The 25,948-nt window shown below is 48.7% G+C and overlaps 1 protein-coding gene across 1 annotated transcript; it reads right to left on the bottom strand.

Annotated features, from left to right (window-relative positions):
- Positions 1 to 670: 670 nt before the first annotated feature.
- On the bottom strand, positions 671 to 22,236 carry TMCO1 (transmembrane and coiled-coil domains 1). Its single transcript, XM_077332334.1, has 7 exons — positions 22,059 to 22,236; positions 18,848 to 18,925; positions 16,437 to 16,496; positions 14,771 to 14,817; positions 13,744 to 13,811; positions 9,327 to 9,471; positions 671 to 2,427 (listed from the first exon to the last, which is right to left on the bottom strand). Exons 1-7 carry the CDS (start codon positions 22,126 to 22,128, stop codon positions 2,329 to 2,331), a joined length of 567 nt encoding a protein of 188 aa, XP_077188449.1. The 5' UTR covers positions 22,129 to 22,236; the 3' UTR covers positions 671 to 2,328.
- Between the last annotated feature and the right edge of the window lie 3,712 nt (positions 22,237 to 25,948).

The raw sequence follows: 25,948 nt of genomic DNA, 5'->3' as shown, positions 1-25,948 counted from the left end.
CACCGCAGTAAGAAACTTCCCAGGCCACAAGCAAATGGGCCGCCAAAGCGGCCAATTAGCTTGTGGTCCGGCAAGCTTCTTTTTATTGGGGGTGGGGGGGAGGGAAGCAGGTCTGCCGGCGCAAATGTGCATGTGCGGCAGGTCCGTGCATGAGTGTTTGCGCCCTGCGTGGCATTTTTGCGCATGCACAAGTCTGCACATGCGCATTTGCAGCCAAGCATGGCGCAAACACGCATGTGCGGACCTGCTGCACATGTATGCTTGCAGCCGCGCATGGCGCAAACAAGTGTGTGCGCGCAGACCTGCCGCGCATGCGCGTCTGTGCATGCGCATTTGCTCATGCGCGGCTGTTGGGTCACCCCCCCTCCTCACTGGTCTGCAAACTTAGAAAGGTTGCGGACCACTGCTCTGTTGGTTACGCCAAAACTAAACCATGAGATTGAACCATGATCAGCGTGTGTGTGTGGGGGGGGATTCAAACCTGGAGCCTAGTCCAACATTTTACTCCATGGTTTTCCAACCATGGTTCCATATGGTACGGTGAAGGCCCTTCAATGGTGCCATGGTGTGTGTGTGTGGGGGGGATTTCAAAATGATGGCCGGGGAGACCCCTCCCATCCTGCACCTGCTGCTTCCAGCTCTGAGCGAAGAGGAAAGAAAAAGGTGGTCCTCATTCTGAATTTATTTTATTGACCCTTATTTGGGCAGGTTGACATGGCCTCTCCCAGTACCCAATGATGGGCCTGGAGGAGGTGGGAAGGGAGGGCCCCGGGCTATTTAAACATTTGCTGTCTGAAGCTGGCACTCTTCTCCCTTCTGGGGGTGTGGCCAGCCGACATCACTTCCTGGTACCGCAAAGTCTAAAAAATATTTCAGTGATACTGCCAGGGTCAGAAGGTTGAAAAGGCCTGCTCTAGTCCCCACACCACCATGCCTCTGAAAAATATTTGGGGTAAGACTGAGTAAGGGCATTACAAAGTGGAAGCGGAAACTGGCAGCCGGCTTTGCTTTTAGGCAGGCATTTCTGAAATGTTGATTTTTATTCTATTTACTGAGAATTGGTGGCAAACAACCCCCAGGGGATTTTTCGCAGTTGAATGATGGGCCTGTGAACCATAAGAAACTCTTCCTTTAGGAGAGGCAGAGTGCTGCAGATTCCCTTTCTGCTAATGCACAGGGACTTGGAAAGCCCCAAAGTCCCATTTTACAGCAGTGGTTCCCAACCTTTTTCAGGCTGGGGCCGGGAGAGGCGTTTGCACCCACTAGCGCCCGTACCCCTCCCCCCCCCGCGGCGCGACACTTGCTGCATCGGGGCCCAGGAGCAATCAGCCGCCGAAGTGGCCGATTGTTCCTGGCGCAGTGAGCACCGCGCTGCGGGGGGGAGGGAGGCGTGCCCATTGGCGCACCGTGGCCCAATACCAAGGGCTCGCAGCCCGAGGGTTGTGGAAGACTGCTCTAGAGGAAGGAGAGCTGCTGAGTGGAGGAAGAAGCAGGAAGTACCTCAAGAAGGTCGTTGAGCTAGCAAGAAAGCCACTCTCATCAGTCAACAGAAGCTTCAGGAAAGCACCAAGAAACCGGTAGGGAAGCACACTCTCATCAGCAGCTGACTTTCAAAGCCAACTTTCCACCTGCCACCCGTGAGGCACATCAGGGAACAACGATCTCAAAAATTTAGAATAAAGGACTCTCAGGTTTTAGAGAGAGCAAAGTCACTGCCCTCAAGGGGCACACTTACAAACCTGAAAGGAGCAAAATTCGACTGACACTTCAAAAGGGGAAAGGAGGTTAGCTATCTCAAAGACTGGATTTCTCGTGGGAGACACAGCAGTATTTAATCGGAGCCGTTTTGGATACTTGCTCCCCCAACTAGGGAGCAGTGGCCCTGATTGCACAGGCACTGTGTATACTGAATTCATGAATGCAACATAGACGCCTGTCCCAGGAAGTTCCAAGGCTATACCAGCCAGTATGGGATGAAAGTCCCGCTCAGTGTACCGTTTCCACACAGAAGTATGAGCTAAATCAGCACTACATCATAAAGACAATTGTCTTGCATAAAAAAAAAATCACCCTGAAAAGGGAGCTACAACCTGATTCTTCTAAGAGGGTACTTGACTGCTAAAACCTCTGCCGATGTATTCCAAGTATGCTCCAGGAGGAAGTGCCGAGATCAGGCCAAAAAGGAGTCTTTAAAACACATGTGATCACCTGAAGCCGTCCAGGTGCTGTGCTTACAAAGTCTTCTTCAAATTTCACGCAAAGCCACCAGGATCGCCTTTCCCTCTCCTCTCCGATTGATGGGACATGACAGGAATTACTTCTCATTCCTCAGGAGAACTTCCCAGCTTGAGGCGGTGGGCCGAGGAACCCTCCTGCCTGCTTGGTGGCGGCTCGAGACGGAGCCAAGCCCAGCAGCTTCTGGATGTTCTGACAAGGAGCAGAAGAGAGAGAGAGAGAGAGAGGTGAGCGATCCTTTCAAATGACAGCCAAGTACATATACAAGAACGTGATTCTGGTGTAGATGAAATGCTGCTCGGATGGACAACTGCTCCACCGATGCCACTGTGCCATGAAAGTCTGCCTAGAAAGCAGAGGGGACGTCAACCTTGCCATAACTGCTTGAGAGGTTTTAACTGGCCTTATTTATGCACGAAGGAAGCAGAATGCTGCAGGAACAATGACAGCCGCAAAGATGAAAGTAGCAGGAAGGGATTGTACAACGAAAGAAAAATCAGAGTCCAGTGACACCTTTAAGACCAACAAAGATTTATTCAAGGCATGAGCTTTCGAGTGCAAGCACTCTTCCTCAGACTATGAACTGACCGTCATGACAGTGGGAATATATAAGCAAAAGTTAATCCTGTTAAATTAGTAAACTGTGTCACAACATCCAAATACAGACATATAATTCTTTACTACAACAGCCATGTCTCAAACATGCCTACCTCAGGAGGTGTTGCAAGAAATGATTTGTTTATTGCGCATTGTGTGTGTTGTGTAGCCAGGAGAGCCTGTGACTGCGGGATTGTCTGGCAGCTGGACAAGAGATGTTTGGAGGGAGCTTGCCACTAACTCCCTCCATATCATGACCCTCTGTGTTCCTTGGGGGGCTCCCATTCGAATGCTAACCAGGGTCGACCCTGCTTAGCTTCCGAGATCTGATGGGATTGGGGTTGTCTGGGCTATCCAGGTCAGAGCAGGAGTCGAATGAAGCCCCGACTCAGTTTTGACCGCAGGAATAGCTGCCTCAGGGGGAGGGACTGGCCATTTCAGCCTGCCACGGACAAAATGGCCATGCATTTTGAGCCGCCAGAAAACAGTAATTTATTGTGATATAAACTTAGACAGGGCCCACCTTCGGTCAAATGCACAAAGCGCTGCATTCATGCAGCAGAGCAAGGCTTCGCCACCCCATGGATGCTGAAGTTGACCGAACAGCTGAGCTGAAAGCCAGAAATAAAGGTACAGTTCTCGGTTTGCCTCGCAGGATGGAAGAGGAGACTAAAAATAAGGCCCTTGATTCCAACAGCGCATGCTCCTGAGCGCCACAGGAAGACAGAATACAATGGTGGCTGATACAATGGTGACTGATTTGTAAATAATGATGAGGCTGAATCCACCAGAGCATCTCTATGCATGGCTTCCTTGCTTCTCCTTTGCTGATGCTGCCAACAGGGGCTCCCCCACCTCCCCATTCTACCCGTAGAGGCCAGGAACATTGGGGGACTGTTGGTGCACCAGGAAGAATTAGGAACGCGGCTTGCAGGGGGAAATGCCTCTACGGAAACACTCCGCTGAACCAAAGCCACAAACCCTTTAAGAGCAGGGACTTGGATCCCATATTGATAAAATTAACAAAAGACTGTTTTTGGAAGTTGATCACATTCTCCCCCACCCCCTGCCAACCCAAATACTTTTTCCAACTACTTTATCAGAAGAAGAAGAAGAGCTGGTTCTTATATGCCGCTTTTCTCTACCCGAAGGAGGCTCAAAACAGCTTACATTCACCTTCCCTTTCCTCTCCCCACAACAGACACCCTGTGAGGAAGGTGAGGCTGAGAGAGCCCTGATATCACTGCCCGGTCAGAACAGTTTCATCAGTGCCGTGTCGAGCCCATGGTCACCCAGCTGGCTGCACGTGGGGGAGTGCAAAATTGAACCCGGCATGCCAGATTAGAAGTCCGCACTCCTAACCACTACAACAAACTGGCAGAGAAGTCAAAACTCACATGCCTGAATGAAGAAACCCTCACCTCACCTTTAGGCAAATCAGAAACTGTGTTCAGCAACAAGATACAGGTGTGAGAGCTGACTCAGGGGCCTATATCAATGGCTCAACTGGTCAGAACCCTGCTGCTAGTTAGTCCATCCTCCTCCTTGCCCCTGATTTAGAGGCCATCGTCCCCCTTGCCTCTCATTTGGAGAGATGGGTTTGACTCCCCCCTCCTCCATGTCCAGCCAGCTAGGTGACCTTGGACCAGTCCTTGTCCTGTTAGATGAAGAGCAGTTCTGTCAAAGCTCCTTCAGCCTCACCTCCCTCACAGGGTGTCTGTTCTGGAGAGAGGAAGGGAAGGTGACTGTAGGCCGCTTTCAGACTCCTTCGGGTAGTGAAAAGCAGGGCGTAAAAACCAACTCCTTCAGTTAAGGGGCGAAGAGGATCACCCTGAGAGCAAATATTTGTAATCAAGCAGGTTGATGCACAGAGAAGGGGGAGAGAGAGAAAACAGGAGCGGATGTGCATCTTCACACCCAGCACAGATGCTGTCAACTTTCCCAGCCTCTTCGGGGCTCCCGTGCAGCACTTCACACCCTCAACAGGAAGGCAGGAAGAACTCGGAGATGGGACTGACGCGCGAGGGGGAGATGGAAACGGCACAGAGGAAGCGGCTCGGTCGTAGGGGAGATTATTTCGGGCCACATCAGCCTTGGGTCAGAAGCAAGTGGAATTCTAGCCAAAGGGCTGAGCATTTCCTCTACTTCAAAAAACCCAAGGCCAACAGCGGTGGGGCTCATTTGTCAAAGGTCGCCAAGGGCCAGGGCCTCCAACACCCTTCCTCAAAGCATTCTCCCAGCAAACACCCCCAAGGCCAGCGGTCCTATTTTGCTACCTTTGCCCTCCTAGGTGTTCGCCTTGGCTGCCGCCACCCCGAGCTCTTTCTAAGTATTCGTCTCACGGGCTTGCAGCATCTGTTTCCCCAGCCACATCCCCAGATCGCTTCCCATAAGCTAGGTGAACCTCGTTGACCCCTTCCTTTTCTTGAAGGAAGAGAGACACGTGACCCGCCGTTAATCTGCCAGCAACTTTCCAGCTTCGGAAGGCAATGAATTCCTGCCGGCAGCTGGACGGAAGCAAGTGTTAGGACAAGTCTTAGGCCCAACGCTGCTGGATCTCTCTGATCTGGAAAAAAAAGGCCATAATAAATGGATCGACAGCCGTCAACGTGACATCCACGGTGGTGTTGTTTTGGCGCAGTGCCGAACTAGCCCACTTTTACGAGGCCAAGGAAAGGGAATTCTTGAATATCCTACATGGTTCAAAGTTTATGGGTTAGAGTGACCTAGAAATCTGAGCTTTCTGGAGTTGTATCAACGTGTTTTTGTTAATAAAGGTACTGCTTTATTAAAGGAGGAAATGCACTGGGCATGGGGGCTACTTCTCAGCGCCTGCCACTGATCTGACTCTGTTAGTAATAAATAAAAAGGGGATTGACACTTGTTAGATGCTCAGATGCCCTCAGCTCAAGGAGGGGGCCAGCTTGGTGTAGTGGTTAGGAGTGTGGACTTCTAATCTGGCAAGCCGGGTTTGATTCTGCGCTCCCCCACATGAATCCAGCTGGGTGATCTTGGGCTCGCCACGGCACTGATAAAACTGTTCTAACCAAGCAGTGATATCAGGGCTCTCTCAGCCTCACCCACCTCACAGGGTGCCTGTTGCGGGGAGAGGAAAGGGAAGGAGATTGTAAGCCGCTTTGAGACTCCTTCTGGTAGAGAAAAGTGGCATATAAGAACCAGCTCTTCTTCTTCTAAGAGACTTGTGTTTTTGTAGGAGCGGCCAAACTAAAAGCAGAGAACATATATAGGTCCACTGCCCTGCTTATGCAGACAGTTGAGGCAAATTGATCGATCCACCACTCAAAAGATTTCCAGAACGTCCGGATGCAGATCGAGGAAAGAAGCTATTAAGCAATGGGGCCCTCGAGGTAACAATTCAGCTGGATAGGTTTTGCGTCGCTGCCATAAAAATACAAAGTCTTGAAGGAAGGCAGTTTAAAGTTCTGTTTTTAGGATGTGTCTTAATTGTATTATACCTATGACCCTACTGTTTTGGTCTCTTACGATTTTGCTTAAATAACTTGGCCTGGATCCCATATATCCCATGTCAGTCTGCTTGCTATCCTTTACTTAGGATAAGGCAAAGCTGCAGTTATAACACTGCCCAAATTAGATCAAAGGCTCACACCCATGAATGGGGGGGGGTTCCATGAATCAGCACACTCCCCCCTCCCAAGCGATCTCTGGGTCCCTCTTAACACCTCTAGTTTACTTCTCCTAAGTTATTGGCCAAGTGAAAAGGCAGCCATGTAGCTTCAGAGGCTTAAGCACAGGGACCACTTCAGCACCTGTGGCTCAGTAAACAAGCTTCTGCTTTCACACGCAGATGTTCCCAGGTTCAGTTAAAAAGGTGATATGAAAGGAGGATGAGGATGAGAAGACCTAGCTTTTTTATACCACACTTTCACTACCCAAAGGAGTCCCAAGATGAAGAGTTGGTTTTTATATGTTGCTTTTCTCTACCGGGAGCCTCAAAGCATCTTCCAATTGACTTCCCTTTCCTCTCCCCACAACAGACACCCTGTGAGGGAGGTGAGGCTGAGAGAGCCCTGACATTACTAAAGAAGAAGAAGAGTTGGTTCTTATATGCCGCTTTTCTCTCCCTGAAGGAGGTGCACAGTGACCGTTTATGCACTGGAGGTTTCATGCCGGGCTGCAGGCTGGAGTTTTAGTCGTGGCAGGTTGCCCCACCTCTTCCTGCACCCACATGGGGGAGCATTTGGCCCGGTGAACATCATCCACCCCCAATTTCTGCTCCAGCACAAAAGCTGAGGCAGTGAAGTTCCCAGTGCGTAAATGGTCAGTGGCTTACAGTTCCCTTCCTTTTCCTCTCCCCATCTCAGATACCCCGAGTGGTAGCTGAGGCTGAGAGAGCCTGGATATTACTGCTGGGTCAGAACACCTCTACGAGAACTGTGACTAGTTCAAGGTCACCTAGTTGGCTGCACGTGGAGGAGTGACATGTATTCATATTAGAGCCCACTGCCCTTAACCACTACAGCACACTGCCGGAAGCAAGAGGCGGAAGCAGGCTTTACTTTTACCCAGCATTTGGAATTGCCCATTCATGATATCTCTGTTGGATTCTGATTTTTATTTAAAGCCAGACTGTTTTGAAACGAAAAGATGACCGTGCTAATATCTAATAATCTAAAGAACTGTGTTTTTCTTAAATCCTCCCTGTGAAAGAGCCTCTCCTAACCTACCTCAGGCACCGAGCCAGAAGTTTAACTCGTGTGTGCCTTCCTTCCTATGTTTATCCGTTTGGAATTCCTTGGCACACAGGTAGGAAGGATTTCAGAGGTCCGCATAGGTGATGAGCTACAGCACAAATGGCCCACGGAAGAATCTGAGCTGATTACCCTTTGTGAGCATTTCAAGCAGCGATTGACACCATGCAACACTGAATATCTGAGTAGCTCGGGCTGTCCAGGTCAGGGTTCTACAATCCTAGCTCTGTTAAAATTGCTTCTTGGCTCTCCCATCCTATTGATTTTACCAGCTTACACTTTGTAGTCCTCCTTAAGCCTCAGCGAGAAAGGTCAGCTATAGACAATGTAAATAAAGAAATGAGGTGGGCAAGTGAAGGAGGTGGGAAGAAGGCAGTGGAATGGACCAGAAACTCAGAGATGAACCTACACGAAAAAGGAGGGGAGGGGGAGAACAGGAGGACGACAGCTAATGAGAGCCGTTATTCTAGAACACCCTCCCAGATTTTAAAGATTCAGATATGGAAGTCCTAGTACATGAATGCCAGAGAGCCCAGAGGCTCAAGAGCAGAAGGGAAAAGAAGGCCACCTGTGGAAAAAAGTTTCTTTAATAGTATTACTGGGAAAGTGCAACTTGCCTCCTCTCAATTGTTATGAGTAAGCAGTAGCAGGTCTTAGAACACATGCAAAGTACACCCGCCAGATTAAGGAGCAACTGATGCTACACTGAGAGAAGGGCTTGCAGGGCGATGAAATATCCCCTACTGTGAAACCCTGGAGTGATATGACCATCTATGGTCATGTCAACCTGCACCCGTCACCCACAGTAGCCAATGATGGGCCTGGAGGGTGTGGAAAGGGGGAGGGGCCTCGGGTGGGCGTGTCCACAGCTCTGCTTCCCTATCATATTCTGAACGATCTCACCACTTCTGGGGCTTTTTGAAGCCTGAAGATTGTTTCAGGGGTTTCTCAGCGGTAAAAAAGTTGAGAAGGGCGGCCCTATACACATCAGCTTCTACACTTTATGTACTACAGAACAGCCTCCATCTGTCAGTGAAACCAGTAGATGCATTTTGTTCTTGCTCCATGCAGGAGCCCTGATTGGATAGCCCAGGCAAGCCCAATCCTGTCAGATCTCGGAAACTAAGCTTGCATTTGGATGGGAGACCTCCAAGGATTTGGGTGGAAGTTCCTCTGGAGATGCGGAGCCAAGAAATGGCAAGCCGCCCCCCCAATGTTCCTTGCCAGGCTGCCAGATGATCCCCCGGCTACACGTCAGCCATGCGATAAATAATAAACCTACACAGAAATTCAGTCCAGGCTTTGCTCTCACGCTTTCCATGGCAGAGGATCTACACAAGCTTCTTGCCCCTCCAGTGTCATGCCACTTTTCTTGTCTTACCTTGCAGGGTCACTGTGAAAGTCATACGGGGGAGAGAGAATCATGCATGTAAAGAGGAAAAGGATAAACACATACTAGACGCATGAAGAATGCCTGTGGTTATATGCCAAGTCCAGGGATTTGTGAGTCTTATTACATGCATACAGGCTTCATTCTGGCCTTTTATCTCACTTCATTCCAAACCGACCACTAAAGCAAGCTTTTTTTTTTAATGTTTACTTGTGCTGGGAACTCAGCACAATGTTGAGCAGGGTGTATCCTTCCATCTATGTGATGGGGGGAGAGCTCTCTAGCTGCAGCTTTTAGGGAGAAGCTAGGAAAAATATGGGCAAATTAACAGAATCAAAGGTTTTACGACTGACTGCTCACGACTCGGCACTTACCTGTCGTATAGACATGGTGCACAGAATGTAGAGGAAGATAAAGGAGCAATCCGTGTAATCTTCACCCAGGAGATTACGGTGGGACAAGCCCTGGATGTAGGACAGGGGCACGAAGGGGAGCTTGGCAACCACACGGCCGTCAAATCTGGGAGAGGCAAAAAGGAACGCATTTGAGTTATTTGTGCAACAAACTACCCAGCCCTCGGCTGGCGGGGGCAGCAGTAAAAGGTTCAGCCTGCCCTTGGCGGGCTGGGGCAGAAATCATAGGTTCAGCCTTTGACTGCCCAGAGAGGAACCAAAGCATGAAATCAAGAGAACACGTCTTGCCCTCTAATTCCTTGGGGACGGTGAAGTTACATGCCACAGTTAGGACCCCACGGCAGCCATCTTTCCAGCCAAACTGGGCAGGTTTTAGAATTTAGAGAGGTTGCTGCTGAACTGCAAGTCAGCAGAGTCCCTAAGGAAGTGAGCAGATTCCAAGGGGGAGGGGGGAAGTATCTGCCAAAGCCACAGGAGAGTCCGCAACAAGCATTTTGAGCACCACAGAAGGCTCCTGGCCAATTTACAGAGTTCATTTTTGTACCCATCCAACACACCGGCAGTGCCAATCAGTCTAAAGGACATTTCTTATTCTAAGTGCAGGGCATGGCAGAGATGTTCCATTCATTACTAGAGCTACCATCTGAGGTGCATCAGGCAGAGAACCCTGCTGGCTTCTCACAGCAGCGAACCAGTTTTCCTGGTTGTCCATTTAACTAGCAAATGGAAGACAGCCTGCCAAAACAGGCCAAAGCCTTCCCCTTGACGTTGTCACCTAGCCCCTGGATTTCAGAGGCTTACTGCCTCTATACATGGAGAATCCCTTTGCTCAGTTATGGCTAGTAGCGACTAATGGACTTCTCCTCCATGCATTTGTCTAATCCACTTTTAAAGCGCCCTATGCCACTGGCTATCATTACATTCACTGGCAGTGAATTCCAGAATTACTTGGTCAGTAAAGTAGCCCTTCCTTTGGCCTGTCTGTACCCAATGCCCAGCAACTTCACAAGGCACCCCACTGCAGTTCTAACAACAGACGAGAGGGAGAAAAGTTCTTCCCACCCATTCTCCCCTCTATGCATAAATCCCACCCCAAGTTTGAAAAACTCCAGACTCCCCCCCCCCCCCAATATAGAATTAGATGACTGACTGAAGGCAGAAAATGGTGACTGGAATCCTAAGATCCAGCACGGTGTCATGGTTGAAGTTTGACTCCCCCACTCCTCCACATGCAGCCGGCTGGATGACCTTGGGCCAGTCTCAGTTCTTTTAAAGTTTTTCTCACAAAGCAGTTCTTGCAGAGTTCTCTCTGCAACTCACAGGTTGCGGGGAGAGGAAGGGAAAGGTGATTGTAAGTCGCTTTGAGACTCCTTCGGGGAGTGACAAAGTGGGGTATTGAAAAAGCTCAGTGCTTCTTCTGCCTTCTAACGCAAGTTCATGTCTTCATAGTTTAAATAGGCTATGACTTTCTTATTTATTTATAACTGTTTAAAAAACATCTTCCCATTCAACTCAGGGTTTAGGATAGTGCATAAAAACAAGTCAAGCAAGTTAAGACACATCTAAATATATACACACCATTAAAACAAAACAGGCTCAAGAGTATATGCGCATGATGCCTCTTGACTGAGGTTACCCTAGACGTAGACTCCCGAAACCAGGGCCTGCATTCCCCAAAGCTGCGTGCTCTATCACATGGCTACACAAAGCTCCAGCATGCCTCCTCTCTCATCCTGCCCAGTCCTAGCAGGTGTTTTTAATACTGTAAACTTCAGACAAGCAGTCCTTCCTGAAGACGCAAACACGCGGAGCTGAGCTTCCAACAAGTGCCAACTGCAAAGGTATTTTGGCAGACGGGCTAGGAACGGATGTTTATCTCTCTTTGATTTCCACCCCCCTTTGGCTCCCTCCTGGGTATTGCAGTATTCCACGTGGTTCCTGCCTATACTTCTGGACGTCGCCAAAAGTTAGCAGGAAGTACTACAAGGCACGGCGCTGACATCTTGCTGTTGTCATTGATGCTGTTGTCAGTGAGCGACCTAAGGAAGCAGCGAGGGATTCGGGTTTGCTGGCTGTTCAGACAGAGAAGAAGAAGAAAAGCTGTTTTCTTGTACCTCGCTTTTTATTACCTGAAGGAGACTCAAAGCAGTTTATATTTGCCTTCCCTTTCCTGTCCCCACAACAGACACCCTGTGAGGTGGTGAGGCTGAGAGAGCCCTGATATTACTGAAAAGAAGAGTTGGTTCTTATATGCCGCTTTTCTCTACCCGAAGGAGTCTCCAAGCAGGTTACATTCGCCTTCCCTTTCCTCTCCCCACAACAGACACCCTGTGAGGTGGGTGAGGCCAAGGAGAGCCCAGATATTCCGGCTCAGTTAGAACAGCTTCATCAGTGCTGTGGCGAGCCCAAGGTCACCCAGCTGGCTGCATGCGGGGGAGCGGGGAATCAAACCCTGTTTGTGAGATTAGAAGTCTGATCTCCTAACCACCACACCAAACTGGCTCTCTAGAACTACTGTAGTCAGCACAATATTTTTCCTCTCCCTCAGCCTTCTTTTTCAAGTCATAAAGTCGGCCGGCCTTCCGAAAGGTTTTCAAATCACCAAGGTGATACCAAAAACTGACCTTAGAACGTGCTCTAATCGGCTCACAAGAAACTGGACAGGAAACCAGCATGTCTCTGCTTCAAATCTAGCTCCTCTCCCCTGCCCTGCTGCAAATGCACAAACACTTAAGAGGGGAGGGCTCCTGTTTCCACCTGCTAGGAACACTGAGGCACAACAGTTACTAGCTCAACATCACTGACTCAAAATTCTTAAGGACGAATAAAATACTTCCGAGTGCACACTGAATATTCCCGCTTACCATAGGACAACCGCAATCTTCTCCCTCCACAAAGGGAGAATTAAGAGGCATGGGTTCCAATGGGAGGGCAGGTCTCCCACAGAGATGACAGTCCGAGGACCTCTCTTTAGAAACTAAGAACTGATCCCAGCAAACTTCAGCTAGGATACACCTACATGCTCTTCCTCTCTAAAGGACAGTCTTCATTACCCCTTATGCTTCCCCTGTTCCTCTCCCTTCTCTCATCAATCCAGGCATACTCTTCCTTGCTTAAGCTCCTCTCGATTTATATTGTGCCAAGACTTCAACAGGGCCTAGACCAAGAATTTGTTTCCACGAGCCTGGCTGAGAGAAAAAAAAAATGCAGGTTATGTTCAGGAGAACACCTGCTGACGCTCAAGGTCAAGAGCTGCAGTCTGAGGATGCTGCAGATGTTACCACAGTCAATTTTGTGGGGGCCTCTGATGCCAGGGATTCACAAAAGGTGATGCCAGCTACTTCCTTGTTTAAAAAGACCACACCTGCACCCTGCAGCTGTCCTGATGGGACTAGTTTGCTGTAATCTTCCATCCCATACCTCACAAGCTACCTAATGTCATAGACCACCTGTGTGATGCATTATTTAGAGCAGTGGTCTGCAATCTTCCGGTTGCCGCGGACCGCTGCTCCGGAGTGGCGGGAGAGGGTGGCCCGGGGCCCCGCGCACGTGCGGCAGCCCCAGCGCAAACGTGCGTGCACGGCAGTCCGCGCATGCGTTTGCGCCGCTGCCATGCCGGCGGCCGTGGCTCCCTCTCCCGGCCCCTCCGGGCCGCCAGCAAATCGGCCGCCAAAGCGGCCGATTAGCTTGCGACTCGGCAAGCTTCTCCTCCCCCCCCCCCCCGAAACAAGAAGCTTTGGCGGCCGATTTGTTCGCGGCCTGGCGAGCTTCTCGCTTTGGGGGGGGGGCGGGAAGAGGGAGCCGCGGCCCGCGGGTTGGGGACCACTAATTTAGAGAAGAAGAAGAGTTGGTCTTTTTGTATCCCACCTCTGACTACCCACAGGAGTCTCTAAGCGGCTTACGGACACCTACAGGCACCCTGTGAGCTAGGTGAGGCTGAGAGAGCTCTGAGAGAGCTGTGAGTAGCCCAAGGTCACCCAGCTAGCTGCATGTGGATGAGGATTGGGGAATCAAATCCAGTGGTCCAGATTAAAGGCTGCCATTCCTAATGAGTGCACAGAGCTGCTCTGATATGCCTGCTGCAGGTTGGATCGAGCCGGCATTTTCATACCATTTCATTTGATCCCCCTCCTTACTATGGCGTGTGTCTGACATGGCTTTTATTCAGACCAGTCTTGTGTTCCCTAGCACAGCCTTTTAGGTGCCTTGAGGGCTTCCCCTCCTTTCCTCTCAGATCCTTCTAGCTGCTATTCTGGTGTCTGCAGTGGAATCTGTAGTAAAAAAGCTGAATGGATCAGTTCCTATGCCTGGGATAAGCAAGCTGTGGAGAAGAAACGTTCCCCCCAAAAATAGGAAAGCTGGACTGAAGGACACTTACATGGAATTGAACATTCCCATCAGAGCGGTGAAACAAAAGCCAATTGCAAACATAGATTTCATCCGAACCTGTAAGGAAGAAGATTCACACTCTTATTAGAATTCCACAAATGATTGCAGGAAAGGAGACTCTCTAGTTTGCTACCCCTTCTACTACTGCTGTTCAATCCAACTAGGTACATCAGCTGGAGGCCACACGCAGGCGCAGAGCTCTGCCCCTGCGTGTGGCCGCTGGCTGGTTGCCACCCTTCCTCTCTGAGCTGTGCCGCTGGCCTCCTACGTGCCACTTCGAGCTTTGGTGATCGCCAAGGCGGCCGAACCGAGCCGAAGCATGCAACCCTAGTCTTTATGCCATTTAGAGAAATTGGCTGCTCTCCCTTCTTCTGTGCTTGTGTGGAGTTAGAAAAGCACTGGAAGACAGCTTGCTTCTTCCCGACACCTTCCCCATGCAATCCATCCTACAACCCCAACCTGGCACGACTGGGTTGAGCCTGGGGTGTTCAGTCCCTCTGAGCTATTCCTGGCAAGTCGAGGCAGCCTCCCGAGCCAATCCTTCAAAGGGCAAGGATGGGTAAAAGGAGCAAAACACGCAGGACTCTTAATACAGCTTCGCAACAGCAGAAACGAAAGCACCCTCTGAAGTGACCTTCCTGTAGGCTAGTGCAAGGGAGGAGGAACTGGCAGGCTAAGAATATAGGTTGTGACAAAGACCTTTGTGCAAAGGGGCAGGAGAAAGAGGCAAAATTCAGGCTTTTTCACAGCAACCGAGAAGAATGCGGAGTTGCCGGAACAGAAACGCTCAGTCGGCACGAACAATGAAAAATGCAACTCAGCAGGTCCACGGCTGTAGACACCCACCAGCTAGGCCGGGCACCTCCCCCATTCCAGTTCCACAGCCTTTTTGCAAGTAGTGCTGGTCAATGAAAGCACTTCCTGCCCGGGTGAAATCCCTGTGCGCCGTGCGCCGTGTTTCAAGTAAAGCCACCCGGATGAGTCTTTTGTGGGAACCACCCAGATTTTGCTCTCACCATTGACAGATCCCGGTTGTTGTTCTTCAGCTTTTCTTCTTGCCTCTCTGAAAAGCAGTGAGGAATAGGTTACCCACGTAGAAGAAGAAGAGTTGTTTTTATACTCCGCTTTTCACTGCCCGAAAGAGTGTCAGTGGCCAACAAACACCTTTCCTTTCCTCTCTCCACGACAGACACCCTGTGAGGTAGGTGGGACTGAGAGAGCTCTGGGAGTACTGCCCTGTGAGAATAGTTTTAAGCGAACTGTGTATAGCCCACGGTCACCCAACTGGCTGCATGTGAAGGAGTGGGGAATCAAACCCGGCTCTCCAGATTAGAGGCCACTGCTCTTAACCACTACACCAAGCTGTGTTGCAGAGTCAGGAAGCTGTGGCCGCTGCAGGTGTTCTTGATGAAAAGGGGGCTTCTACAGGAAAGGCAGCCTCCAGAGTGCTGATATAACAGAAAGGCATCTTGGAGGGTGGCATTGAGCCCAAACATGCCAAGGTCATAACGCTGTGAGCTGACAGGAAGAATTAAGAGAGCTCGCTCCTTCGCTGCCAACGCTGAGCGCAAGTAGCCCTGCCCCCAGAAGCCCAGACTAAGTCCTGATAGTAACATAATTTGCAGAAATACAGTGAATTCTGACTGCTGCATTCTTGCATTGACCGTTTACGCACTGGAGGTTTCATGCCCGGCTGCAGGCTGGAGTTTGAGTCGTGGCAGGTTGCCCCACCTCTTCCTGCACCCACACGGGATAGTATTTGGCCCAGTGCACCTTATCTGCCCCCGATTTGTGCTTCTGCACGGGAGCTGGGGCAGTGAAGCTCCCAGTGCATAAACGGTCATTCTGAAGCCACTTTCCAAATTCATTCTGCTCTGTCATTTAGCTCTTGCAGATATGTGTTTCGTAGGTGTTATTCAAGGCGTCTGCATTGTGGAAATCACAAATGTATTTTTTCTTGCCCCTGATGTTAGGGGAGGAGCAGAAATCACCCTTGTTCAACAGTGGTGCTCAGAATCTAGAGGCACTGTGTCTTTAAGCTGTTCCAGCACTAAGTGCATTTACAAATTTCTGAGAATGTGTTTTTTATAGGGAAAAACTTGACCATTATGTTCTACTGTGAAAAGGGCAGTCTGCACCATATTGTTTTTAAAAGGAAAGAAAAACAAAGAGACATATGGGAAAAAGCAGCAAAAAAAAAAAGAGTCTACTTTGATAAAACTAAAAGATTATGCTTTCAGACAGGCAAACATAGCACTAAAGTTCATAGCAGGACCTTAATCCAGGTTGGGGGTAAAAAGCTCATTTGCGTTGGTTTTGGGGTTGGAGTCCCTTAGAACTGAGGCCTGAACACCTGATGGCCCAGATGGTAAAAGCCATCAGCAGTGGATGATTGAGGAGAGAACAGGGCAAAAATCCCCCCCCCATTATCTCTACTAACAGCAGTCCCCTCCTTTTTTTTCTCTCTACCCAATGATCCACCTCAGTAGCCCTTTCTATTTCAAGTGCTAACTGAAAGCCCCCTTTAGAACCAAACTGGCTGAAAAGGGGGGGGGTGAAATTGCATTAAAAAAATACAGGCTATTCCCCCAATGCAAAAACCACTCTCAACACCCCTTACACAACTTGGCCTATATATTGAAAATTAGCACATCCCGCTCCACTGCAGCCCCATCATCTTACCTATTTTCTTCTTCTGCTGCCGGCCAGCTGATTCAGTTATTGTTTCCTTCTTTTTTTCCACTGAAAAGATCAGGCATCACAGTGAATTGTTTAGAAACAAACAAATCAACCCACAAACCAAAACCCAAACCACCAGCAGCTGCTGCCTCCTCCTTCTCCTCCTCCTTTTTTTCTCCCAGAGCTCAAGCATTGGTACAAATATGACAACAAAGAGAAGGAGAGTTGAAATTACTATTGAGGGGTGAGAGGAAGAAAACGCTGGCCTATTTCTGCCGAGCTTAGTGGAGCGCAGCTGCCAGGAGGGAAAGCCTTCCTGGAACACCAGTTTCAATGCAGACCATAAACCCTGGCTAAAAAAAGCCTCAGTGCTCACTTTGTTGAGCTGCTGTTCCAACCAAGTCTACTCCTGTTCTCTGGCATATAATATGCTAGGCAAAGGGCTGGACAAACTGTGGCTCTCCTGGTGTCCGTGGACTACAATTCCCACGAGCCCCTGCCAGAATGTGCTGATGGGGCTCATGAGAATAGTTGTCCGTGGACATCTGGAGAGCCACAGTCTGGCCACCTCTGCTAGAGCAATGCAAAGGAAAACATACACTTAATGCATCAGATTGGCTGCGTTATAAAAGTCTGTAAATTTTCATCAGAGTGATATGGTGGGGATTTAGAAGTGACGTTCTCTCGTTGGTTTTAGTCAGAGATGTTTTAACTACTTCTCTAAGCTGCCTTCAGCCAAGAGGACGGGCAAGATAGAAATGTTTTAATAAATAATACATGAATAAATAGGCAGCACATTTAGCAGAACTAAGAATGGTCTACACATGTTTTGCTGAAGAAGCCCTGTTCTGTGTAAGGGCATCCCAGCAGAATGGCACAACCCAGATCCTTGCTGGAATCCATATAAACTTTATTACATGGAGAGCGATTAAAATGTGGAATTCACTGCAAGGACGTATTGATGGCCACAGGAATAAATATAATTAGAAACAGATTAGATTGATTTATGGGGAATAACTGTCCATGGCTACTAGGCATGGTGACTGAGGGGAAGCTCCACATGCAGAGATACTAAGCCTCTGAATTCCAGATCCTGGAGGCAGCAACAGGGGAAACAACTAAACAACTATGAACCACTGGTTCTAATGAAAAGCTTTAAGAGCTTGCAAAAATTTTTGTGGAAGCAGTTCAGAGGACAGATTCCATCCAGGATGCGTTTATGTCCATACTGCATATTTAGGATGTTGTGACGCTGTTTATTAAATGGCTACTGATTTACTTTCTTCTTATATCTGTACTCTTATGATACCAGACGAAAGCTCATGCCTTAAATAAATCTCTGTTGGTCTTAAAATACTGCAGCAGTACTTTCTCCAGATGCATTCAAATTTCATCCCCTCCTCCCCAATACACCACAACGTCTGCACAAAGCAGCTTACATAAAAGCCACATCGAAATAGCTCCCTGCGTTCTGCTCACACTGGGAGAGTGGAGGGGAGAACTGAGAATACGAAGGCAAAAATAAAAAGCTATTGATAAAGTGACTGGATACAGTGAGCACCACACTTCCCCTAACATTTGGGAGATGGTTAAGGCAAACATGACATCTTATAATATAAAGATATTCTACAACCCCAAAATTGCTTTGTTTCAACACCAGTAAAGACAGGTGTGTAGGAGCAACAAAAGTTCACCAAAAGATCAGAAGCAGTACAATTCATTTTCAAACCATGCCTAGGGGTAGTCAACCTGTGGTCCTCCAGATGTTCATGGACTACAATTCCCATGAGCCCATGCCAGCAAACACTGGCAGGGGCTCATGGGAATTGCAGTCCATGAACATCTGGAGGACCACAGGTTGAATACCCCTGCCTTAAAACAAAGAGACTAATAAGCCAGCAAGCGCACTTTAAAAACGATTTACTATTCATGACAGAGTTCTCATTTCATTTTATGGTGGTGTTTGAAAATACAATGACATTTACACTTGGCATGCTTGAATTGTTGTCCTACAAATACAGCGGCGGGAAGAAATACCTACTTCCTGCATTAACTTATTTACATCATCTCTAACCCGCTTTTCTCCCAAAGGGACAAGATTACTCCGTCGTTTATGGAAACAAACTCTCATCGCATCAGCCATCCTGCAAAAGTTTGACTCGCCCTGTGACTATTCTTAGTGACAGCAGGACCCTCTTGCCCTGCCTTACAAAGGCCTACATGGGATGACTCAAGGGGAAATCACTGGTCACCACAGAGTGGGTTCCTTCCTCCACCATGTATAGCCACTGGATCCGCAGCTTCGAGACAAGAATGGAAATATTTTAAATACCTGCCAAAGATGCACTGTCGGCAGCGTGAGTGGTTCTGGGACAAGGCAAGTTTTATTGTTGATTTAGAGAAGAAGCACTTACGTTTTTTACTCTGTTTCTCCACTTCTGCTTTCAGCCTCTTGTATTTGTCCGTTCGATACACCAGCACCCATGTTATGCCTGAAATAAAGAGCACACATCATCGTGAGTCAGAACTGCACTGTGTACCACCAAATTCTCTAAAACAGCTGTTCTCAACCTGGGGGTCACAACCCTTTTGGGGGTTGATCGACCCTTTTCCCAGGGGTCACTGAGGCCGCTGGCGCCACCATGCCACTGCTGCACCGGCACCGTGCAACCCAGAGGGGGTTGCAACATTAAGAAGGTTGAGAACCACTGTTCTAAAAACTGGAGACCATAACACAGCTGAGATCGATCCTCTATCTCAGGGGTAGTCAAACTGCAGCCCTCCAGATTTCCATGGACTACAATTCCCATGAGCTCCTGCCAGCAAACGCTGGCAGGGGCTCATGGAAATTGTAGTCCATGGACATCTGGAGGGCTGCAGGTTGACTACCTCTGCTCTATCGTCAAGGAATGATCTGAACATGAAGAACCAAATCAATTTGCTAGAGGCAAGGGTTTCTGGCTGTCTAGCAAGGAGGACATTCCCTGTGTCAAGTTTGCACCTTTGAGACTTCTGCATGTTCCAAAACACTCAGTAAAAGGGTAGGGTCTTACTCTGTGTGGACAGATAAGAAATTACAGAACTTCAATCCCTCAATGTCCTAAGGTAAGAAAGTACTCTTTTCCGTTCTTTACCTTCTCTCACCCATCCTGGCCAGGATGCAAATTACCACCGCGCCCCAAGCCAGGAATTTGGGGGTGACCACGGATGCCTCTCTGACCACTGAAGCATAGGTAAAAAAAGTAGCCCGACAGGTGTTTTTCCATCTTCGCCAGGCATGGCTACTAGTGCTCTATCTGTCTTCTGAACACCTGTCCATGATGATCCATGAAACCGTCACCTCCAGAATTGATTTCAGCAGGTTCAACAATTCCGGAAACCCATGCCCTACAGAATTTGACTCGGGAGTAAGAACAAGCTAATATGTGCACTTCCTTAAAGGGATAAATCATTTTGCTGAAAACTGATAATCTCGTCCACCCTAGATACCAACAACTGGAAAGAATAGGCTGCTATCTAGGTTGGAGCTCTTGGGACTAACTTTACTGCGCTTCCCAAATATGGAGGACTACACTCCTTTTATGAGCCTCTTGTGGCGCAGAGTGGTAAGGCAGCCGTCTGAAAGCTTTGCCCATGAGGCTGGGGGTTCAATCCCAGCAGCCGGCTCAAGGTTGACTCAGCCTTCCATCCTTCCGAGGTCGGTAAAATGAGTACCCAGCTTGCTGGGGGGTAAACGGTCATGACTGGGGAAGGCACTGGCAAACCACCCCGTATTGAGTCTGCCAAGAAAACGCTGGAGGGCATCACCCCAAGGGTCAGACATGACTCGGTGCTTGCACAGGGGATACCTTTACCTTTACACTCCATTTGGACTTTACACTGGCTGACAGTAGAAGACCACTGAAAACCATGCACAGAGCTCAGGAACAAGGCATATTGCATGAGCAGTAAACAGGTTGCTTCAGAGTAAGACAATCAAAAAACACATTAGGTCAGCATGCTGTATGCAACAGATGCTACCAAGGAGCTGGCTTTGCATAGAGAAGGCCCCAAGTTCAACTACTGGTATGTCCAATGAAAAGGATCACCACCTTAGTAGGCCAGACTAGCTGGATCTTATCACAGATCAGAAGCTAAACATAGTCAGTCCTTGGATATGACAAAAGAAGCCTGGGGCTGCCACGCAAAATCTTGCCTTAAAAATCCCACGAGGTAGAAATTAATGGGGTCACTATAAGCCTTTTATTTTACGTATTTTATTTTCTTAGATTTTCTTAGTTTCCCTCTAACCCTGAACTTAATTCCTCCAAATTAGTTGCGGTTCTGGGTGAGCATCCCAAATGCAAGTTATAGAATCTGGGCATGTCTAAGGATACACGTGAAGTGGAACACATGTAGTAACAGCTTGGCTTGGCACAATTTTTTGTTTACCATGTTGTTGTCAGCTCATTCAGTTTTGCAACACAACAACATTTAGTAAGTGATGCAAAATACTTCTTTCTGGAGAGCTGCTGCCAGTGTTAGACAATACTGACTGTGATGGACCAATGACCCTACTCCTTATAAGGCAGCTTCACATATAGTTCAGTTTGTTAATACGGTCAATGACCAGCAAAAATATATAGAGCTTCTTATATATTCATATGTCACGGCCAGCCACTGCCAAACAGAATAAACAATTTACCTGCTGCACCCAAGTATAAGACCCACATCAATCCTCCTGAACTGCTTACCCCTCTTAAGGAGTCACACCACCTCTGAATATGGAGGTTCTATTGTCACAGCTAGCAACTTGTACCAGCTTGATGTAGCGGTTAAGTGCTGCGGCTTCTAACCTGGAGAGTCAGGTTTGATCCCCCGCTCTTCCACATGCAGCCAGCTGGGTGACCATGGGGTAGTCACAGCCCTGATGGTGCTGTTCTCAGAGCAGTTCTTTCAGAGCTCTCTCAGCCCCACCAACCTCACAAGGCGTCTGTTTTGGGGAGAGGAAGGGAAGGCGATTGTGAGTTGCTTTGAGACTCCTTCGGATAGTAAAAAGCAGAGTATAAAAAACCAACTTGGCTTCTGCTATTGAATATCAGCATGAGCAATCCGCCAGTTAGATTTTTTAAAAATCTTTTAGGATGCTTATCTCAGAGTCTTCAAAGCAAGCTAATTATTAAGACTTCAGTCTGAGAGGCACTGCAGGACTCCCGCCCCTTCCTCAGAGAACTCGAGCAAGCTTGCCTCACCTTCACCACCGGTCACACGGAGCCCCTGCAAACGCAGCCCTCAGTGTGGGGAAGACTCAATAAGAAAGGCCCGCTGGAAGGTTCAGGGTTGCCAGCTCTGGGATGCAAAATACCTGGAGACTTCGGGGGGTGGAGCGTGGGTGAGATTGGGGACGGAGAGGGACCCCAGTGGAGGATAATGCTATGCAGCCCATCCTCCAATGTGGTCCTCTTCTCCAGGGGAACTGACCTATGGCGCCTGGAGATGAGCTGTAAAACTGGGGATCCCCCGGGCTCACCGGGAGATTGGCATCCAGAAGGCGAAGCTCACCCAGGCCTACCTCGCCCGTCCGGTAACCGTTTAAACAGGCAAAACCCCAACCGGACCCCGGCTCTTCCCAGCCCTTCGACTCACCCTCGGCCAGCAGCGCGGTGCACACCGAGATGAAGACGATGAGGACGGTGTCGGCGAACATGGTACTCATGGCGGGGGCCGGTGGACGAAGACGCCTGCGGTACAGGTAGGCCTAGCCGGAAATGACGCCTTCGCCCGCCCGCCGCTTCCGGAAGCGACCTTTCGAAGACGCGAAGGCGCGCGAGAAAAGAGCCCGCCTCTGGAGAACAGGGAGACAGATGGGATGCTCTGTCTCAGCCAATCGGAAGCCGCTTCTGCGAGCGGCCGAGCCAATCACTGGCTTGAGGTATCAAAGGCAGTATTGTCGTTATCTATCGCGGGTCTCCCGCTGGGTTGGAGAAGCCTTGAATTCGTTTATGGATTCACATTTTGTCCCGCTCCTTCAGGCCAGCGCGGCTCACACCTGAATCTATCTTAATAATTCATTTATAAAACTGAGTCCAGTGGCACCTTGAAGACCAACAAGGTTTTATTCAAGATATATAAGCTTTCTTGTGCAAGCCCACTTCTTCAGATATAAGGAAACAGAATTTCCTCAACCATACGTTTTGTTAAGTTACATCTGTCTGCTTTTAAGTGAAATGCTAGATCTTGAACAAAACTTCATTGGTCTTCAAGGTGCCACTGGACTAAAAACTTCATTCAGCTCCTTCAGACCAATAGGGCTGCCCACCTGAACCTTCATTCATTTATGTAATTAATTTACCCTTGGCTTTTCTCCGCAAAGGAAATCCAAGGCAGCTTACATCATTCTCCTCCATTTCATCCTCACAACAACCCTGCAAGTTGGTTAGGCTGACAGTTTGACTCCCCAAGGCAGGAGTGGGGATTTGAACCTGGGTCTTCCAAATTCTAGTCCACCACTCTTAACCACTTCACCACACTGGTGCTTTGTGGGCCACAAACTAGAGAAGAAAGCATGCCTTGGGCTTAAGAAAATTCACAAACAGGCCAAACAAACACGACTTACTGTGCAACCTTTCAAGTTCTCCCAAAACTTTTCATCAGGCTGGAAACTGGTTGACTTTAGGTTTAGGAAGCCTCTTTTCAGGCGTTATCTAAATTTAGTACTCACTTTGTGGGCAAACGGACTGTTAACTGCCTGTGTGTGGTTGTATTCAGCTCCTCCCTAGGAGGCTTAACTCCGGAGGATGTTGACTTCAATACACCATTTGTACAGGAGCATCTGCAAAAGGATATTTTCATAACAGGAAATAAGGGAATAACAACCCAACATGAGAACAACTCTCAAACACACACCATAGAAAAAGCAACTGTGGATCTATGAATCCTTGTGTGTTTTTGTTTAGAACCCATGAAACCTGCCGTCAAATCAGAAATTATCCCCTATGGGCTCCTGTGACAGAAAAAGCACAAATCTTTAATATCTATACTTTTATCTCTCTAAAACGCAGGATTAAATTCCATTAATATTCCTGGACCACAGTGTCATGCTCAATTTGTTGCCGAATTTTGGAGAGGCCTGTGTAAAAATAATGAAGATATATACTTTAGATCAGTGGTCCCCAACCTTTTTATCACCGGGGACCGGTCAACGCTTGACAAATTTACTGAGGCCCGGCGGGAGGGAGGGGGTAATCTTTTGCCGAGGGACGTTGTTGCCACTGCCTAAGCCCCTGTTCCACTTGCTTTCCCGCCAGCGCCCCTGACTTCCCGCTGCCCGCTGGGGGGCGCTGCCAGCAGTAGCTGCGCAGTGCCACGCCGAAGGGGAGCCCCAGCCATGGCGGCCACTGGAGAGCACCAAAGGTGAGCTGGCAGCAGAGTGGCAGGGCAGCCCCTGAGGCAGCAGCCGCTGAGGAGGACAAGGAGGAGCTGCGGCCCGGTACCGACTGATCCACGGACTGGCACCGGGGGTTGGGGACCACTGCTTTAGACATTATGGGATATATGGTTTTTATAGGATATCACTTGTAGTAATTTTGCATTGCTAAAGTATAACAATCATGAATAAGGATCTTTTTAAAAATCACCTAGCTCTGACTTATTTGTAGCTCACATTTCTCTTTGAACCTTAAGGCAGATTACAGAGTACAGAAAGAGAAAACAATGTAATTGTACAACAGTTTCAGGGGGGCAGCCATTTTGGTCTGAAGCGGCAGAACAAAGTTTGAGTCCAGGGGCACCTTTAAGGCCAACAAAGTTTTACTCAAGATATAAGCTTTCATGTGCAAGCACTCCTCTTCAGATATAAAGAATCTCTCTGAAGAAGTGTGCGTGCACACAAAAGCTTGTATCTTCAAGGCTTGTTGGTCTTCAAGGAGCCACTAGACTCAAACTTAATCGTACAATGAAGGGCAGTGGTCCCCAACCTGCGGGCCGCGAAGGCCATGCCGCCGGGCCGCGGCTCCCTCTCCCCGCCCCCCCCCGCAGTAAAAAACTTCCCAGGCCGCAAGCTTGCGGCCCGGGAAGCTTCTTACTGCGGGAGGGCGGGGAGAGGAAATCAGGGCCGCATGCGCCATGCGCGACTGAAATCACTCATGTGCGGCACTTTTGCGCATGCGTGCATGCGCGAAAGTGCAGTGCATGCGCAATTTCAGCTTCGCAAGGCGCAATCTCGGCCTGCGGGCACGGCCCGCTGCCCTGCCGGTCCCCAGCCTCAGAAAGGTTGGGGACCACTGATGTAGGGTATGGAATGAACAATGCAATAGGACTAGGATTCCAAACTAGGAATTGAGCAAGTGACTTGAGTAAGGTATTGTATAGGATGGCGGGGTTCAATATCAGACAGTTGAACAATATATTGTTTTATTAGCCACAATGACGTGCCTCAGTCTGTAGTGACTCAGACGTACATCGCAACTTGATATTAAAGTGATCAAGATGAGAGGAGGGAAGCAAGGAAGCATGGCCAAGGGATCCCTAAAGAGAGACAGACATAGCTCAAGAGCTTAAGGATAAGCCAAAGCATTTTGCTCTCAGCCACCAGCCAGTAATGCACACAAATGATTCAGGCAAACCTAGGCAGAGTTTCATTCGGGAGAACAAAAGCTTCTTACAAGTATACTTGCATTGGGCTGCATCGTTATGGTGTACAGTTCATCAAATTTGGACTACACATCAAACACACCTCCCCCCCCAAAAAAAAAATCTTTGCTGCATATACTATCATCATGGATAGCTTTATTTCAGGCAGGGGCGTGGCACTGTAAATTTCACAGTTAAATGCAAGCATAGTCTCTCTGCCAATTTTACCTTCACCAACACCTGGGGTGAAAGTGAAACATTGGGGAGTGCTGTCTCCCCTTCCTGGTTCTTAAGAGAATTGCCTGGACTTGGATGGCCCAGGCTAGCCCGATCTTGTTAGATCTTGGAAGGTAAGCAGAGCTGGCCCTGGGTCATATGTGGATGGAAGACCACCAAAGTTCAGACTCGCTACCCAGAGGAAAGCAATGGCAAACCACCTTTGTGTTCATCTCTTGCCTTGAAAAACCTACATGGTTGCCCTGAATTGGCTGCAACTTGACAGCACTTTCTGCCGCCATCACCAGATGACAGCTGGTGGATTTGACAAGGTTTGAGAATCTGAAGGCCAGCAATGCAAGGCTGTACAGGTTTGAGAATCTGAAGGCCAGCGATGCAAGGATGTACAAGTTTGGGAACCTGAAGGCCAGGAATGAAAGGACGTACAAGTCTTGCATGTATTGATTGCTGATTATGTATTAGTATCCTGCTCTTCCCCTTCCTCTGCCATTTCATCTTCCCAACAGCCTGGTGAGATATTTTACACAGAGCTAGTGGTCCAGCAAACTTCCCAAAGATTAGAGATTTGAACCTGGATCCTCCAGGTTCTAGTTGTACATTCTAAACCACTATACTACACTTTATGGATATGTAGAAAAGATCTGGACTAGGGTGGGCCACAAATATAA

The sequence above is a fragment of the Paroedura picta genome, chromosome 4 (assembly GCF_049243985.1).
Source record: "Paroedura picta isolate Pp20150507F chromosome 4, Ppicta_v3.0, whole genome shotgun sequence".
In the NCBI taxonomy this organism is placed as follows: Eukaryota; Metazoa; Chordata; class Lepidosauria; order Squamata; family Gekkonidae; genus Paroedura; species Paroedura picta.
Note: the sequence above shows the minus strand (reverse complement) of the source record. Positions and strands in the feature narration are given on the sequence as shown.

Coding starts and splice junctions, on each gene's coding strand:
- TMCO1 (XM_077332334.1), bottom strand. CDS start 22,128: ATGAGTACCATGTTCGCCGACACCGTCCTCATCGTCTTCATCTCGGTG. Junction 13,812..14,770: donor ACAACCGGGATCTGTCAATG/GTGAGAGCAAAA, acceptor TCTTCCTTACAG/GTTCGGATGAAATCTATGTT. Junction 2,428..9,326: donor GCACCATGTCTATACGACAG/GTAAGTGCCGAG, acceptor GCTCCTTGTCAG/AACATCCAGAAGCTGCTGGG.